This window comes from Oryctolagus cuniculus, chromosome 7 (assembly GCF_964237555.1).
Source record: "Oryctolagus cuniculus chromosome 7, mOryCun1.1, whole genome shotgun sequence".
In the NCBI taxonomy this organism is placed as follows: Eukaryota; Metazoa; Chordata; class Mammalia; order Lagomorpha; family Leporidae; genus Oryctolagus; species Oryctolagus cuniculus.
In genome coordinates this window covers 52,333,418-52,352,235 of record NC_091438.1, presented here as the reverse complement: position 1 = coordinate 52,352,235, position 18,818 = coordinate 52,333,418, and the positions used below count along the sequence as shown (strand labels likewise).

The 18,818-nt window shown below is 41.4% G+C and overlaps 1 protein-coding gene across 3 annotated transcripts in view; it reads right to left on the bottom strand.

Annotated features, from left to right (window-relative positions):
- SPAG17 (sperm associated antigen 17) overlaps window positions 1-18,818 on the bottom strand; it is a 274,935-nt gene that overhangs the window by 149,130 nt on the left and 106,987 nt on the right. For all 3 annotated transcript variants that reach the window (XM_051857350.2, XM_051857351.2, XM_051857352.2), the window contains 3 exons: window positions 12,845-12,906; window positions 12,119-12,232; window positions 6,447-6,601 (listed from right to left, as the gene is read on the bottom strand). In XM_051857350.2, coding sequence (XP_051713310.2) covers window positions 6,447-6,601; window positions 12,119-12,232; window positions 12,845-12,906 — 331 coding nt within the window. The remainder of the gene's footprint in view (window positions 1-6,446; window positions 6,602-12,118; window positions 12,233-12,844; window positions 12,907-18,818) is intronic.

The window sequence follows — 18,818 nt, the reverse complement described above, 5'->3', positions numbered from 1 at the left end:
TAACAATTCTAATATCATATTGATTTAAGAAAATAACTTCATGTATAAAGTCAAACACTGATAAGATGATAGGGAGACATTGATAAATTTACCAAAGCATAGCTTTTTCTGAAAAATATTTTTCTCATAAAATGATTGACCAAGTTTTCAAAGATCTGAAATAATAGGGAAGATTTAAAAATACAATTCTGAAGTTAAAAATTGGAGAATACATTTCCTGTCATGCATACATGTACTTGGAACATTTATGAAAACAGATCATATATTAAACAATAGGCAGACATGAACAGATTTCAGAGCATTAGTATTTTCTAGAACATGCTATCTGACCACAATGTCTTAAAACTATAAACTGAAACAAAAATGTAACTCATAGCCAAATATTTAAAATTAAAACTCATATTTCTATGTATTTCACAGATCAAATAAAAAGCATAAAGGAAATGAATGATAATAATTATCAATGAGTTATTCTGGAGGTGTTTTCAAGGTGGTGAATAAGGATTTTTGCCTTAAGTTTATGTAATGAAAAAATTTTTTAAAAATTCAAAATCATGAGATAAATTTTCAATTTTAGAAGTTAAAGAACACAAGGGGGCCGGCGCCGCGGCTCACTAGGCTAATCCTCCGCCTTGCGGCGCCGGCACACCGGGTTCTAGTCCCGGTTGGGGCGCCGGATTCTGTCCCGGTTGCCCCTCTTCCAGGCCAGCCCTCTGCTGTGGCCAGGGAGTGCAGTGGAGGACGGCCCAGGTGCTTGGGCCCTGCACCCCATGGGAGACCAGGAAAAGCACCTGGCTCCTGGCTCCTGCCATCGGATCAGTGCGGTGCGCCGGCCGCAGCGCGCCGGCCGCGGCGGCCATTGGAGGGTGAACCAACGGCAAAGGAAGACCTTTCTCTCTGTCTCTCTCTCTCACTGTCCACTCTGCCTGTCAAAAAAAAAAAAAAAAAAAAAAAAAAAGAACACAAGGGAATATCCTTAATTTGAGGAAATAAAAAAGAGCAAAATTAAATGAGGTAAAATACAAGGAAGTATCAACAAGCTAGAGTTTAATTAAAAATATTAATATAACTGGAAAACCTTTGGCAAGACTGTTCCAGAAAAATATAGAGAAATCACATATACAAAAATATTAGGAACTATAAAGAATACAGATAAATGTAACACAATTAACAGGATAAGAGCATATTGCAGTCAACTTATGCCAGTAACTGCAAACAGAGAATGGTCAAACACAAATAACGAAACCAATTTAAAAATAACTAGGAAACGTGAAGTGTCTAATAACTACAACAGAAATTGAATCAGTATTTAATAACTTTCTAGCACCAATTGTTTTTTAAATCTACAAGTTCTACCAAACACCAAAAAAAAAATGTTTTAATTTTCTACAAACTCTTTCAGAAAATAAAAAAAGAAAAAGGCAGAAATAAGAAGGAGTAATTTTTTTTTTAGTAATATAAAGAGAACAGATTTCATGTATTTCATAGGTATAGGGCTAAGAAGATAACCTACTTCCCTCCCTCCCTCTCTTCTTCCCCCAGTCAGGCTATTTTATGAGACTAATATTATGTGAATATCAAGACCAGATAAGAACATTTTAAAAGGGGAAAATTACAGCTAAATCTTGCCCATGAATACAGATTCAAGTATCTTAACATATATTTGCAAAGAAAAATATATATGCGAATTCAGTGATTAGATTTAAGAAATGAGACAGATAATCTGTGATGGCTGAATGGAGAAAAAGTTTGCACCTGCCTCAGCTGCAGAAAAACCAGAACAACAAAGGAAAGGCCATGCTTCCAGGGGAATTATTGAGGGAAATCTTCAGTAAAGAAGTGATGGAACAGCGTGGAGACTCTGTAAGCCAGCAGAGAGAGAGGACAGACACGCCACCACTGCTGGCAGCTGCAGCTCCTATGCCACCTGCTCTAGCTGGGGAATGCCATCTTACCGGAAAAAGTAAGAAGGCAGCATGGCCCCTGCCAGCAATACAGACTAGCAGTCCTGACTTTGGGAGAATTCCCAGTCCTCACTGACTTCAAGTACAACTTAGACAGCTGCCTGGGATCTAGCAGACGACTTTGCTCTGAAAAGCAAACCAACTTTGCCTCCCTCTTCCCAAAGTGTCAGACTCTAATTTGTTGTTGTACAGCTACTACTGAACTCTGTTCTGCCTTAGGAGAGAGCTGGCAGCCCTGCTGCTACCAGAAGATACTGGAGCCAGTGAGAGGCCACTTTTCAGGGTGGAGAGTGGACCCCCAGTGCCTTTCAGCTGTAGATGTTGTAGGCATAAGACATGGAGCCACACTTGCCCACTCAGTATGAGGTAGGGGGATTCCCCTTGCCTTACTGGTGCAAGCACTAGCATAAGCCCATAAAAATGTGAGAGGGCAAGAACAGAGAACAGGTTATGGTGCTGGGAGCCCAGGGAATAAGCTCCAGCATCACCCTTGAATGCTGTGTGGAAACTCAGGACAGTTCCACCTGTGTCTTGCAGATTTGAGATCGTCAATGTTGGTGTAACAACCTGAATAGTGACTCAAACTGATTTGTGGTATCTGGAGAGCTCTGTCTGCATTTTTCCGGGTTAAACTGGTGGCTACCAGTCTACAAGGCCCAATAGAACCAGCTTTCACCCTGTTAGACCTGGGTAACAATCCCACTGAATCCTGCAGCACCAAGTTGCTGACTACTGGATTCCTTGGACTCACTGGAATGTACCCTGCAGGGCGTAAAGAAGAACCTGCCTGCATTATACCTCTCCAGACCCACTCCTGCAAGTTTAAAATCCCCAGGAAACCTTGCAGTCACCCTGTAGGATGGGAACAACGTCCCTCCAGATCTCTCAGTTCTGGGACTAGTGCTTTTGCTGCTCTATGTCCTAACACCAGTCACATTCTCTAATCGGGACCCGAGGAAGGTCTCGTCTACATCGTACATTCCTAGAGCCACTGCCATAGCATCACTTAGATTTACTCAGTGGGTCAAAGAGACAGCCTCCTCTGTGTCCCTTACCACCAAGAAGGAGGCTCTGGCCATCACAAACCCTAGAGTGACTGACACTCAACTCTCATCTTTCTGGGGACTGAAGATATATAATACATACTCTAAGAAGCCCACATTCACTTTAAAGTTCCATGAACTGCTGAACACGAGACAACTTTGGCACTTACAGATAATGCTAATATTGATTAAAGCCAAAAAAATCATTCAGAATTTACACTTTTAGGCTCATCCAGAACCAAAGTCAAAGCAACAAGCCAAGTGATGCCCTATATTCCTACTTTAAAAAAGCAAAACAAAAAACCCCAACTATTTTCTAAGAAAATCTACTTTATAAAGAAGGGACTATTATATTTATATCAGACGTGCAGATGGCAACATAAGGACACAGGAAACAAGAAGAAGCAAGGAAGCATGACACCTTGCAAAAGAAGACAATAGTTCTCCAGAAATAGATAATGATCTGAGGGAAATCTATACAATGCCAGAAATAGAATTCAAAATAATGATCCTAAGGAAACTCAAGATAATACAGAGACAGTTTAATGAAATGGGGCAAACGATAAAAGGCCTGAATGAAAAATTCAGTAAGGAGGTAGAAATCGTTAAAAAACAAACATATTTTGGAGCTGAGAATGTCAATCAACAATAAATAAACAATAAGAAATGCAGTTGAGAGCTTCAGTGGCAGAACAGACCAAGCGGAGGAAAAAAACTTCTGATCTGAAGAATGAGACTTTTGAAATTACACATCTAGACAAAAATAAGGAAAAAACAATTAAGAACAAAGGAAGCCTACATAGACTGTAGAATACCAATAAATGAACAAACATAGTGATTCCTGAAGGAGAAGAGAAAGAAGAAAGCATTGAAAACTTACTAAATGAAATAATATACTACACTACAATAGTTGTGATCATTTTGTGCCTACTTTAAAATTTACTTTGTGTAAGTTGAACGTCTTCTTATTTGATTATTGTTTATAACCTTTGCCTATTTTCCCACTGACCTTGGTCTTTTACTTTTTATTTGCTGAATTCTTTATTTTGTGGAGCAGTAGGCCTTTGACTGCAATGTAAGTTAAAAAATAAGTTACTCAGAAAATTAAATATTAAGTTAAAAAATAAAATAACATACTGAACAACTTTGGTTTATCCAAGGAATGCAAGTTTGTTTCATTATTAGAATATCTATTAATGAAATTTAGCAGATTAAAGAAAAAATAAACACTTAAATTCATGCAGAATAATTTGATGAATTATCTATGATTAATTGTCAAGAGTAAACTAGTTACCTTTATTTTATTTTATTTTATTTTATTTTATTTTATTTTATTTTATTTTTTTGACAGGCAGAGTTAGACAGTGAGAGAGAGAGAGAGAGAGAGACAGAGAGAAAGGTCTTCCTTTTTCCATTGGTTCATCCCCCAAACGACCGCTATAGCCTGTGTGTTGCAGCCGATGCGCTGCACTGATCCGAAGCCAGGAGCCAGGTGCTTCTTCCTGGTCTCCCATGCGGGTACAGGGCCCAAGGACCTGGGCCATCCTTCACTGCACTCCCAGGCCACAGCAGAGAGCTGGACTGGAAGAGGAGCAACCGGGACAGAACTGGCACCCCAACCGGGACTAGAACCCAGGGTACCGGCTCTGCAGGCGGAGGATTAGCCTAGTGAGCCGCGGCGCTGGCCACTAGCTACCATTTTTAAACCCAATAGTCGGCCGGTGCCGCAGCTCACTAGGCTAATCCTCCGCCTTGCGGCGCCGGCACACCAGGTTCTAGTCCCAGTCGGGGCACCGGATTCTGTCCCAGTTGCCCCTCTTCCAGGCCAGCTCTCTGCTGTGGCCAGGGAGTGCAGTGGAGGATGGCCCAAGTGCTTGGGCCCTGCACCCGCATGGGAGACCAGGATAAGTACCTGGCTCCTGCCATTGGATCAGCCTGGTGGGCCGGCCACAGCGGCCACTGGAGGGTGAACCAACGGCAAAGGAAGACCTTTCTCTCTGTCTCTCTCTCTCTCTCACTGTCCACTCCGCCTGTCAAAAAAAAAAAAAAAAAAACAAAACAAAAAACAAAAAAAAAAACAAACCAATAGTGAATTATGTAAATCTTAATGTAAAAAAGTTAATTGTTGAATAGTCAAAACAATTCCCTTAATGTCTGAAACCAGAGAAGGATGGCCCCTCAAAATTACATTGGAGATTCCAGTCAGCAAATAAGACCAAAAAAGAAATGAAAAATGGAATTACTGCTAATGAAAACAAAAACACAATTAAAGATTATTATGATGTAATGCTTGTAGGATAATTAAATGTCAGTATTGAAACCTAATCTCTAGCTGCTGTCTTGTAGATATATATGTATGATATACATATATGTATAGATATATATATGAATGAATGTTCACCAAGCATGTATTTTGTATTTTGTTGCATTGTACACTGCAACTAATAAGCCAAAGAATCTACATATATTAGGTGTGTGTACTGTTTCTAAAAACCACAAACTAAGAATGATAAATTATCAATATAGTTTAGTATTTGCTAATTTTACTACACTCTTTTGTTATGTACATGTAGGGAAGTCATAGAGATTATAAATTCAATTTGAGTAAAGTTTAAAGCCATACATTTTATGATAAAGGGCCTTTAACTTAAGATGGCCAAAGCACTGATATTATATATTTGCTGTAAAGAGAATTATAAGAGTTTTATTTTTCTGATATTAAAAGTACTTAATAAAGACTTGTTTCTATTAACTTGAAAAAAAGTTCAAGGTATATATTGGCACACTTACTATATACATTATTTGAAAAAGATCATCCTCTGACTTTAAAATGTGTGCGTATGTGTCTGTACAGAACCTGTTCTCCCAATTAACTATTCTGTAAATCCATGGCATATTTCTGAATTTCTTAATACTAAAAATCACTATATGAATAATAAATGGTGAATACACATTAATGCATTGTTGAATTAATAATGAAATACTTGTTACTAATGAGGAGAGAAAGCAATGTTGTAAGAGAACAAGAAATAACTAAAGAGCTTCAAAGAGCAAAACTCTATGGATTCTTAGTGTTTTCAGTTTGCTGGAAACCTGGGTATTGTGTTGTTATGTTAGTCTTTGGAATTCCCTCAAACCATCAGGCATAGTGTCATGTTTTGTAGTTGCTGCTTGAAATCTTTCAGAAGCAGTCTTATTGGTGCCTAAATGAATTTGACGTAATTTAATAACACCTCTAGTAGATTCCATGTTGTCAAGAATGACAACTGTTTTCCTTATTGGTATAGTTTGAATGCTTATCAAGGTGCCCAGTACACAGCAGACAAAAATGTTTTCATTGATTTGAAACACCTTTTTCAGGCTAAGCAACTAAAACCTAAGTAACTATGTAATTAACAGAGCCAACAATTTAATTAACTCAGCTATGTAAATTGGTTACCTGAATCCAACATTGGAGTGAAGGATAACATTCCAATATTCACAATGCAGGCGTTGTGCATTCATTGGATTATGAAAGACTAAAAGTAAAGTGTTGTCTTGGGTGTGGTAATAAGAATCAACACATTTATATTGTTGGTGGGCTTCTTGAAGAACCTGAAAATAAAAATAACTGCAATGTTATCTTTTGTTCCCCCAGAAAAGGGTCTCCTTCCAGGGCATTTCTCATTTCTTGGCATCTCTTTTCTTCTTCCCTCACCTCTACTTTGTGAGTCAAGTTGGGGCCCCCAGAGGATGCTTTCCCGAATACTAGATGGTGAGAGCAAAAATGGTGTATGTTTGGGGGGGGGCATTTCAGCATTTCTCATACAAAGACTAATCCTAGGCTCCAGGCATGGAGCGGCATTTGATACAAGTGTTCTTCATTAAGACTGGTAGAACAACCAAGTCAAGCCATTTGTTGTCTAGCACTTTCCATGTTTTCATATAGATCATCTTATTTTATCATTGTTACAAAGCTCAGACAATGGATTAAATTGTGTCTTCTCCCCTCCAGACTTACACGGTGAAGACTTCCCCCAGTATAACAGTGTTTGGAGATGGGGTATTTGGGAGGCAAATGGGTTTAGATGAATTCATGAAGCTGAGGTCTTCATGATGGATTTAATGTCCCTACAAAAAGAGGCACCAGAGATCTTGTCCACCCCCCCCCCCCGGCCTCTCTCTCTCCTCTCTTTGTTTCTCTACCCATATACCCACATGCTCTAGAATGTAACCATGTTGGCACCCAGAGCTCACACTTTCAGTTTCCAGAACTGTTAGAACTCTGTGGTATTTTGTTGTGGCTGCCTGAGAAGACTAATAAAATAGGTATGATTACTTTTCCCACCTCAAAGTATTAGCGCTATCGTTTTTCAGCATAAATTGGGGCTGAGAGAGAATCAGGATGTGTCCAGAAAAACGGAATTTTTAAGTCCTGGGGCCAGGGTTCTGTTGTCTTTTAATCTTTTGTATTCCACAGAATGCTCTCCACTTTATCTACCAAACTGACCCCAGCTGAGAGGTCTTTCTGACACACATTGTTTCTACTTGTCTTCCAACTTTTTTTTTCTTTTTCTTTTTTTTTTTATGATTTATTTATTTATTTGAGAGGTAGAGTTACAGATGGAGAGAGGGACAGACAGAAGCAAAGGTCTTCCATCTACTGGTTCACTCCCCAAATGGCTGCAATGGCTGGAACCGAGCTGATTTGAAGCCAGGAGCCAGGAGCTTCCTCTGGGTCTCCCATGCAGATGCAGGGGCCCAAGGATTTGGGCCATCTTCTACTGCTTTCCCAGGCCATCAGCAGAGAACTAGATCAGAAGTGGAGCAGCCAGGACTTGAACTGGCACCCATATGGGATGCTGGCACCCCAGGCAGAGGCTTAGGCTATTACACTATGGTATGCGCCCAGCTTTTCCTTTTCTTAAAACATATCACCCTCTGCATGTACTGCAATGGCAGCTACCAAAGAGGGGCACAGTGAGCAACTGCTTATCCTGTTTCCATGTCACTGTCAATCAATAGTAAGGACACTCTCCATAGGAAAATAAATTCGACAGCAGTGGACTTCCGCTATTGTTTTCAGGATCAGTCTGATGCAGGTTGCTGTTGTTTTTTTTACCGATTTGGAGTAATCTGAAGGCATGGAATTACATATTATGTTCAAAAACAGTTGTTTTACTTGTGCTTTCAACTCTGGCTTGATAGAAGAACCAAAATAATGCATTTATTTTCCCCAATCAAGTCCCCTATATGAGTGTCTTTATGGAGTGGCACTTAAATTTTTATGTCTGTTCCCTGAGAGCCAACATACATGTGGTGAAAATCTTTGCATTAAAAAGATTGCTGTGTAGGGTCCCAACCATTACGTAATAATTTTTGTTGAGAGACAAATTCCTTTTAGACTATAAACCAAGAAAACCAATGTGTTTATTTATGATGAACATAAATCCTTCATTCAATTAGACAATAAGAGCTCCATAATCTTTGTGTTGCCATATTTTATTTGTCTGCTAGGAAACAAAGCACTAAGTTTCCCATAGCTATAGTTGTTCTGAATGCCTGAAAAGTTTTCATAGCATACCTCCTCTTTTTTTAAACTGACTTTTCTCCTTTAATCTATATTAATATTGCTGATCTCATTAGTTGTATATTATTTCATTAAAATGAGTACCTGTGTTCCAGGCAGTGTGAAAGGGTATAGGGGAAACAAAAAGGAAGGAGATAGATAAGATCTTCCTCTTAAATTTGATGAAGACTTTTATACATCATGTGGAGCTCAGAGAGGTTATGGCTTAGTTGATGAAATTGGTGGGATATTTGTTAAGTAGAGAATGGTTTGGAACAGGGCAAGAGTGGAAACAGGCTGATGATTAGGCTCTTATGGTAGAATGAGAGCTGGTAGTTAGATGAAAGCAGTGGCAGAAGAGATGCAGAAGAGCTTAAAGAAATATTTGGAGGTGGATCCTTCAGATATGAGCATTGATGATGGGTCAGATAGAAGGGATAAAAAGAAGGCTGGAGTAAAGGGTAACTCTTAGCCTTTTTGATTTAGCAATCGAAAGATGCTCACATTTTCTGAGATGGACATCATGGTAAATACACTTAGGTGTGAGAATTCTGACCTTCGTGTGGGATACTAAATTTGAGGTACCTATCATGAATTCACATAGAATTTGGACTTAAGTATTAATGTGGATTTCAGGAGAGAGGGAATTTTATCTAAGTGTCTTCAGCATTGTACAGTACAAAATAGATGAAATCATCAAAAGACAGTGTTTACAGAGGAGAGAAAAGTGCTCCAGTGTTGAGCCTCAAAACTCTTTGACATTGGCCAGTGCAGTGGCTCACTAGGCTAATCCTCCGCCTGCGGCGCCAGCAACCCTGGGTTCTAGTCCCGGTCAGGGCACCAGATTCTGTCCTGGTTGCCCCTCTTCCAGGCCAGCTCTCTGCTGTGGCCCGGGAGTGCAGTGGAGGATGGCCCAGGTGCTTGGGCCCTGCATCCCATGGGAGACCAGGAGAAGCACCTGGCTCCTGGCTTCAGATTGGCACAGTGTGCCGGCCATCGCGGCCATTTGGGGGGTGAACCAGTGGAGGGAAGACCTTTCTCTGTCTCTCTCTCTCTCTAACTCTGCCTGTCAAAAAAATAAAAATAAAAAAATAAAATCTATTAAAACTCTTTCATATTTAAATACTGGGTGGCCAGAGAAGTCAACAACTTCCAAATAAAGCACCGAGGAAGAGCTTATTACAGAGTCTTGGAAGCCAAGAGTGAGGAGTGCTTCGAGGAAAGTGGTCCAACCTGGAAGGCTAAATGGTGAGGGGAGATGAAGCAAGACGGAATGTCCGTTAGAGTGGGCGAGGCAGTGACTACTGATGGCCTTGAAAAGTGTAGCTTCACGGCAGGGTGAGGATGGAGTCAGACTGAAACAAAATCTGAAATGAACTTCCAGTTAAACATGGAAGATTAAGCACATGCATGCCCTAGTGCTCACCAAAAACAACAATAAAAAAATCCAGTAAGATTATTAATTTTTTTTAAATTGAAAAGTTGAAGGTCACAGGAGAGTATACAATGACAACAAAATTTTAGGAGCTGGAAAGCTCAGAGCTGACCAGTAATTGACAACAGAACATACAAAGCCAAATTTCGAGATTCAGCTTAGGAGACATCAGTCAGAATCAATGTGAAAACGTAGAAAAGCACAGGAAATGAGGGTACTAGGTACCTCTGGAATCAGAGTGAAGGTGGCACTGAAAAGAGAGAGATTAAAGTGTTTCTAAGAGGCAGGTAGGCCTCCGAGATCCTGAAATGGCTCTAGCCAGGCTGCTGCTACCTGCCCTTCACTGCAACAGAAGGGAGAGTGGTTATTTACCAAAGGAGACCCCTGGGTTCCAAGACACCTCTGAGAGGGAAGTGCATTGCAGAAAGAGAACCCTGTAAAGTCGAAACCAATGCTGCCCAACAGAAATAGAGGACGAGCTATGAATGTGAGCCACAGGTGTAATTCTAAATTTCATAGTAGCCACTCATTAAAAACCAAAGAATCAGGCAGGTGGAGTTCCTGGATCCTAGCTTCAGTCTGGCCTTGCCCTGTCCATTGTGGCCATTTGCAGAATGAACCAATGGAAGAAGAAAGATCTCTGGCTCTCTCTTTCTCTCTCTCTGCTTCCCCACCCTCTCTGTCACTCTGCCTTTCAAATACATCTTGAGAAAAGCTTTGAGGGGCCGGCGCTGTGGCGCAGTGGGTTAATGCCCTGGCCTGAAGCACCGGCATCCCATATGGGCGCCGGCTAGAGACCTGGCTGCTCTACTTCCTGTCCAGCTCTCTGCTATAGCCCAGGAAAGCAGTAGAAGATGGGCCAAGTCCTTGGGCCCCTGCACCCATGTGAGAGACCTGGAAGAAGCACCTGGCTCCTGGCTTCGGATTGGCGCAGCTGCAGCCATAGCAGCCATTTGGGCAGTGAACCAACGGATTGAAGACCTCTCTCTCTCTCTCTCTCTGCCTCTTCTCTCTCTGTGTAACTCTGACTTTCAAATAAATAAATAAAATCTTAAAAAAAAAAGAAAAAATTTGATAAAAGTAAAATTCAGATAAAAGAACAAAAAAGTGCCAGTTTGTATATAAATCTGAAAACAACAGGAGGAGTTAGTTTTAGTATTATTTGTTATTTTGCATAATAGTTAAGAGCAGAAACTTTGGGGTGTCTTCTCACTTAGCAACCATGTGACCTTGGGGAAAAGTCATTATTGGTCAAGGTGCTTTAATTTCTTACTATTTAAACAGTTTGTACTTCATAGGATTATCATGAGGACTAAATGAGCTAATAATACATATCAGTCATTGTCAAGCACATGGTAAACACTCAATAAATGTTAGCTATTACAGTTTTAACTGACTTGTTGACTGAAACAAAAAATACCATGAAATGTAATGAACACTACATAGAATCGATGGGCAATATAGGGGAAAATAAGATTGCTTTCCAATAAAATCTTACTTTTTTAGACAAAATACATGCAGCAGGTTTTTTTTTTTTAAGTTTTTCTAAAAGCATGCTTTTGGGGGCTGGCACCATGGCTCACTTGGCTAATCCTCCACCTGCAGCACTGGCATCCCATATGGGCACTGGGTTCTAGTCCCGGTTGCAAATCTCCCAGTCCAGCTCTCTGCTGTGGCCTGGGAAGGCAGTAGAGGATAGCCCAAGTGCTTGGGCACGTGCACCCATGTGGGAGACCAGGAGGAAGCACCTGGCCCCTGGCTTCGGATCGGTGCAGTTCAGGCCATAGAGGCCACTTGCGGGGGTGAACCAGTGGAGGGAAGACCTTTTTCTCTGTCTCTCTCTCACTGTCTAACTCTGCCTGTCAAAAAAAAAAAAGTTAGCTCATTCTAAAATATAAAAATAAAAAAAGCATGCTTTTGTAAAGTATATTTTACATCATGTAGGAGATTTCCTAGGAATGCATAGCTCAACCTGGGACTAAACTCATTTTTTTATTACTGAAGTACCAGAGAATATTGATCTGAACTAGATCTGAGAGAGTGACCTAGAAGTGAACTGTTCTACGTCACAGCACAGCTCCCCAGCCCCTGTCCGACCGTCTCCTGGAGGATCACAGCCCATAAATACCTGGAGCAGTACTTTTGGTTTAAAATGTTCCGTGAAACTCCAGTCCATTAGACTGCGCTGCTGCGTTTTCCTTATGTCCTCTAAATCTGCTTCCACCATCAGCTTCTTGGGTTTCTAAAAAAAAAAAAAAACACACACACACACAAAAATTTCAGCTTTAATATGTTTAAGTCCAACTGGAGCCCTCTTGGACTGCGTCAACAAACTAGCATGCGCTCCACCTAATTGGGGAAATCTGCATATGTATAAATCCATATGGCAACATTTTAGGATCCCTGCTGCCAGAAAGAGGACGCCTTTGACTTTTTTTTTTATGGGCAACATAATCTAAATATTTTTATTGTTAGGTTATACTCTTCTGAGTCCTGTTAGCAATTATAGAAAGGTTTTCTGAACTCACTTCAAGACGACGTTAGTCCTGCATGGCTGTATGGTCAGCAGGTGTTCGTGCGGCTGCCAAGCCCCACTGTCTAGAGGAGCATGGAGCTGGGATGGTTTGCTTAAACCGGCTAGTAAAATTAACTCCTTTCTCTCCAGCTGGAGCTGGCCTGGGGATGTCTGAGTGATCCCTCGCCTGTAACATCAGCATTCTCCTTCTAAGTGCTCCCCCCACCCCCCGACTTTCTTTCTTTTTTCTTTCTTTTTTTGAGTATTTCTCAATCTGGGTCATGGTTTTCTCAGATCATCTTACTTGTCATCTACACTTTTAGGAAAATAATTCCTTACCTTTTCAAGAGAATCAGCCGTTGTGACTGCTTCATCTTTGATCTCATTGTTCCTGGTCTGCTCTGTAAATCAAAGACACCAACATCCAGTTGTGTTCGGGCTTTGTTCTTGCCTTGGTCAGTCCTGTGCCTTTTTGTTGCCCATATGATCTATGTTTCTGTGCTGAAAAGGTAATTCCTGAAAGGCATGTCTAGTGCCTCCAAAAAAGGTGTTTGTGTCAATAATCCTAAATCAGTGCTTAGCTAGAAAATTTATACGAAACGCTTTGAAAATAACCCAGCTTCTTATATTCTTAAATCATATCATGCATTCTGCTTTCAGACTATACATCACTCACTTCCAGCAAGGGAATGATTAAAGTAAATCGACTGCTCACTACATATCTTCTTGTGCTGGTGACCATTGCAAGATCTTTTCAAATTTCTATAGGTCTTATCTGGTAGCTATGGGAAGGGGTGTATAGGAAGGATGTATGAGAAGCAGAACTACCGGATAAAAATGCCTCCTATGAGAAAATAATGCCATTTCACCATTCCGCAGAGCTCTTCTTCCATTTATTAATCATTTATTAATTTGAACAGTATTCACGGAACACCTTCAAATTTACAGGTGGAGTATGATGAAAGTGAGTTACATTAACAAATGAACGGGTAGCTGGACTCCACAGTATGGCGCCGTGGATGAATCATGCACACCAGTTTTCCTTGTGACCAAAGAATATCATTCTGTGATTAATGGGATTCTGATATCTGTCTTGGCTTAGAAGCAATCATCTCTGTGAATGCACTGGGAGGAAACAGTTAACGTTGTTGACTTGCATGCCACCAAGGAAAAAAAAAAAAAAGAGTTCCATGATAAGTTTAAGATAGAAAAACAGACATCTCTACTGTGAATATCTCAGCCTGTAATCTGCTCCTGTGGTAGTGAAATAGAGAGAGTATATAGTATGGTTCAAACCTGACCAAAGCTGTTGAGTGCGAATGGGAGGGCAGACCTTGTGGGAACACAGTCCCATGCTGCTGCATAGCAGCACCAACCTGGCATCTTCTACCCTTACAGTAACTGCAGATTTGGTCCTGCAAAGTTGTATTGAAAGTGGCTCCAGCCCAGCTCCCCACATGTGTCTCATTCATTCTCCCTTGCTCATAGTGCTCCAGACAGACTGGCCTGCTTGCTGTATCTTGAGGGCTTTGTCATTGTTTTCCGTCTATCTGCCCTACTTTGATTTTTAGATATTCAGTTGTTTTAAACTCTTGCTTCAATCACGTTGTTGCTCAAGTGTCACCTTCTCAAGAGCAATGTGCTTCTTTTCTGCTTTATTATTTTTAAACTGAAAGGCAGTTACAGAAAGAGAGCGAGAGATGGGAGAGAGAGAGAGAGAGAGAATCAATCTTCGATCTGCTGGTTCACTCCCAAAATGGCCGTAACAGCCAGAGCTGGACAGGTTGAAGTCAGGAGGCAGGAGCTGCATCTGGGTCTCCCACATGGGAACATGGGCCCAAGTACTTGGACCATCTTCTGCTCCTTTTCCAGCCAGGTGTGTTAGCAGGGAGCTGGATCAGAAGTGAAGCAGCCAGGACTGGAAATGGTACCCATATGGGATGCCAGAGCTACAGGTGGCGGCTTAACCTGCTGTGCCACAGTACTGGCCCCTGCTTTACTTATTTATTTATTTATTTTAAAGATTTATTTATTTATTTGAAAGGCAGAGCTATAGAGAGGCAGAGGCAAAGGCAGAGAGAGAGAGAGAGAAAATCTTTCATCCTCTGGTTCACTCCCCAGATGGCTACAATGGCCAGAGCTGAGCTGATCCGAAGCCAGGAGCCAGGAGCTTCCTCCAGGTCTCCCACACAGGTGCAGGGGCCCAAGGACTTGTGCTATCTTCTACTGTTTTCCCAGGCCATAACAGAGGGCTGGATCGGAAGTGGAGCAGCTGGGACTCAAACCAGCATCCATATGGGATGCTGGCAGTTCAGACAGCGGCTTTCCCTGCTACACCACAGCACCGCGATCCCTCCACTTCCAGTTTATTTTTAATCACAGCATTCATCTGTACCAAAGACTATTTCTTTGTTTATGTTCTTTCTATTCATCTTAAGTGTAAATTCTTGGAGAGTAGAAAATATCTTACTGGGGTTGGTGTTGTGGTGTAATAGGTTAAACTGCCACCGGCAATGACAGCATCCCATACTGGCACTGGTTCAAGTCCTGGCAGTTCCCTGCTCATGTGCCTGGGAAAGTAGCAGAAGTTGCCCACATGCAGCTCCTGGCTCCTAGCTTTAGCCTGGCCCAGCCCTGGCCACTGCGGCCATCTGGGGAGTGAACCAGCAGATGGAAGACCTCTCTCTCTGTCTCTCTCTCTCTCTGTAACTCTGCCCTTCAAATAAATAAAATGCATCTTTAAAAACAAAATTACCTGCTTTTCTTTGAAGTACCCTGAGTGCTGAACACCTGGTAGAAATTTGATAAATATATAGAAACAAGAGAAACCTTCATTATATATCAAAACTGGAAATGAATATGGAGCCATAGAGACAGAATATAAATGTGGAAGAAAATCCATAACCAAAGCTTATTTTGGGGATAAGCACAAGATTTAACTTTTTATTCCGTGGCAAAGAGAACCATACCTGGGCTTCTTGGAGTGAGTAGTTAATTCCTCCTATCAAGGATAGGTCAATGTGTTCTGTATTTAGGGAACATAGCTACTTACGTGCTTTTTGCTACTAGTTCCAGCTTGCCTTGATCTGGTGAAGGTGACAGCACGGATGTTCTATTTTGATTTAGAGGAAAACTATCAAGTCAATTCAGTTCAGTATGTATATAAATATATCCACTCAAGAGAAAACGCAGGCCAACTATAACTCTAAATAGACCATGATGTCCCATGTGACCTTGAAGCAACTGATATGAAATCTGTGGAATAAAAATTATTCTATTCTGTGGGCTGCAAGATTTCCGGGAGATTTGATATTCCCTCCTGAGGCTATGGAGCCTGCAGAAAAAAAGTACCCAGTGTAGAAAACATGTTCTAAAACACTGTGCATCACTTATTTTGTCAAAGGAAAGAACATTCTGAAGCTAATCTGAACTATTCATTTAATAGTAGGATAAAAATCACTTTTTTCTTCCTTTCTGATTTCTGCCTTCAACCGCATAATCCTCTGACAGTGTGATTCAGTAGTTTTTGACACATCTGGAAATGGATGCTTTCTCATCCCTTTGAAAAACAGCTTTCCTAATCTGTTTTACTTTAGAGATAACAAGATCCCTCTGCAAAGCAGTTACTTTATTAAAAAAACACCCAACAAGCATAAAGGGCACATCCAAACCTACAGCCTCACGGTTATCAACTCTCGGGTTTTTCATAAATATCCAATAGGCCCTGTCAAGGACAAAAACCAAAAACAGTCTCAGATGGAAACCCAGTATTTGGTTAAGCAAAGCACACACACTCAACCCTTCATGTCCAGGAACCAGGCTTTTATACGGTCGTGCAGGAAATACATGAGAGATTTCTACTTTGTTTAAAGATAACTAAAGGGGCTGCCTTTAAATCCAGCCTGATTCAGAGTTAGGAGAAAAAAAAAATGCTACGATCAACAACAACCGCAAATTCGTATGCACACGACAGTCGCAGCGAACCGCCAAGGCTCAGCTGCCTATCCTCCCCTGTGCAACGTGCCGACTTCCGGGTGTAGCTCACTAAACTCCACGTGGAAGCGCTGACACTCGTGGGGGCCGCCCTCAAGGCTGCCTGGCCTCTCGAATGCTCTGTGCGCGCTGTAGCATTTCCAGCCCTGAGGGCTTCGGAAGCTGTGTAATAACTACTCTCCACCAGGATTCAGAACATCGGCTGTGGTTTGACCACCAGGTGGCAAAAGTTGCCTGAGGAAAACTGCTGCTTTAAAGAGGACAAAACAAAGGAAAACAAAGAAAACCCTCAGGCCTTGCTGACATCTCTCCCAGCACAGCCCGACTCCATCGGAACCTGAAGGGGCTTCTTTTTCATCCGTTTGTATTAACTTAGGACGCATGAGTACCACTAACACTCAGAGGAACTTTGTGTGTGTGAGCAAGGCTAACCGGTAAGATTAAGTCAGAGAAATAGGGACTCTGCTGTTGGGAAGGCAGAAGACCCCGATGCAACAAAGGCAGGGTATCTATCCATCGCTGGAAAACAGGCTGCCAGCGGCTAAGGGAGGAAGCTCCAAGACACACCTGACGAAGCTCTCTCAGTTTCTAGCCTCACTTCCTACTTGTAAAGTTGAGCAACTTAACGTATCCTTTCTCAGTCTTGGTTTCCTTGTCTGTAGAACTGAAATAATTGTATCTTCCTCCTAGTCTTGATATTTACTTCAAGTGTTAGTTAATACACACAGCACATCTTAGCACAGTGCTTAGAAGAGGGCAGGTAAATACTAAATTAACGTTGTCTCCCTCCTCTTCTGCCCCTCTCTCACCTGTCTGATCTACCAAGAGCAAAGCAGGTGTGCCCTAACTCCATTCCATTGATTCATTCTTCTTCTATTCTCATGTAGATAAATCAAAATGGTAAGATGTCCATTGTCAATACTGACAACACCTATTTCCTGTGGCACTTATCACTTGCTTTTTTCAGTACTTTTTAAAATTATGAGATGTATCACATATAGGAAAAGGTAAAGTATAATATTTGGTATATTGAATAATTATACAGAAAACTTCAAGCACCTCAGACATTAATATGAATTCTTTAACCATCACAACATCCTTATTACATTATGACATTAATTCTAATATTACTTTGTGGATCATTTTGGGTGTATTATATATAATATTTAGAAATACTGATTTTTTTTACACTCAGATGTTACACTTTTATCTCTTCTTTTTTTTCTTTTTTCTTTTTTTTTATTTGACACGTAGAGTTATACACAGAGAGAGAGACAGAGAGAAAGGTCTTCCTTCCGTTGGTTCCCTCCCCAAATGGCCGCTACGGCCGGCGCAGCGCCAGTCCGAAGCCAGGAGCCAGGTGCTTCTTCCTGGTCTCCCATGTGGGTGCAGGGGCTCAAGCACTTGGGCCAACCTCCACTGCCTTCCCTGGCCACAGCAGAGAGCTGGAAGTGTCTCTTCTTTTTTTCTTATGGAGTGGGCCGGCACCTTCAACACAGTATTGAACACAAGAGTTCACAGTGGACATCCTCCTGGTCTCTAAGTGAAATCTTTCAGCTTTAAATTTTCTCATTTATGGGGCCGGCACCTTGGCACAGTAGGTTAATCCTCCTCCTGCGGCACTGGCATCCCATATGGGCGCCAGTTCTACTCCCAGCTGCTCCTCTTCCATCCAGCTCTCTGTTGTGGCCTGGGAAAGCAGTAGAAGATGGCCCATGGGAGACCAAGAGAAGCACCTGGCTCCTGGCTTCGGATCAGCGCGGTGCGCCGGCCGCGGTGGCCCTTGGAGGGTGAACCAATGGCAAAGGAAGACCTTTCTCTCTGTCTCTCTCTCTCACTGTCCACTCCGCCTAACCAAAAAAATAAAAATAAATAAATAAATAAAAAAAAGAAGATGTCCCAAGTCCTTGGGAGCCTGCACCCATGTGGGAGACCAGGAAGAAGCTCCTGGCTCCTGGCTTCAGATCAGCGCAGCTCTGGCCGTTGTGGCCAACTGGGGAGTGAACCAATGGAAGGAAGACCTCTCTCTCTGTTTCTCCCTCTCACTGTCTGTAACTCTGCCTCTCAAATAAATAAATAAAATCTTTTAAAAAAATCTTGTCATTTAGAGTCTGCCACAGCAATTTTAAAAATAACATTTATAAGACTGTGAGATTTTTCCCTCTATTTCTAGTCTGCTAATATTCCTCCCCACCATAAACTGTGATAGTTTTTTCTGCATTTATTAAGCAGATTTTTCTCATTGTGTTAACTGATACACTGTATTTATTTTACAATATATGTATTTTCATTCTACTTCTGTTAGAAATGCAACTTGTTT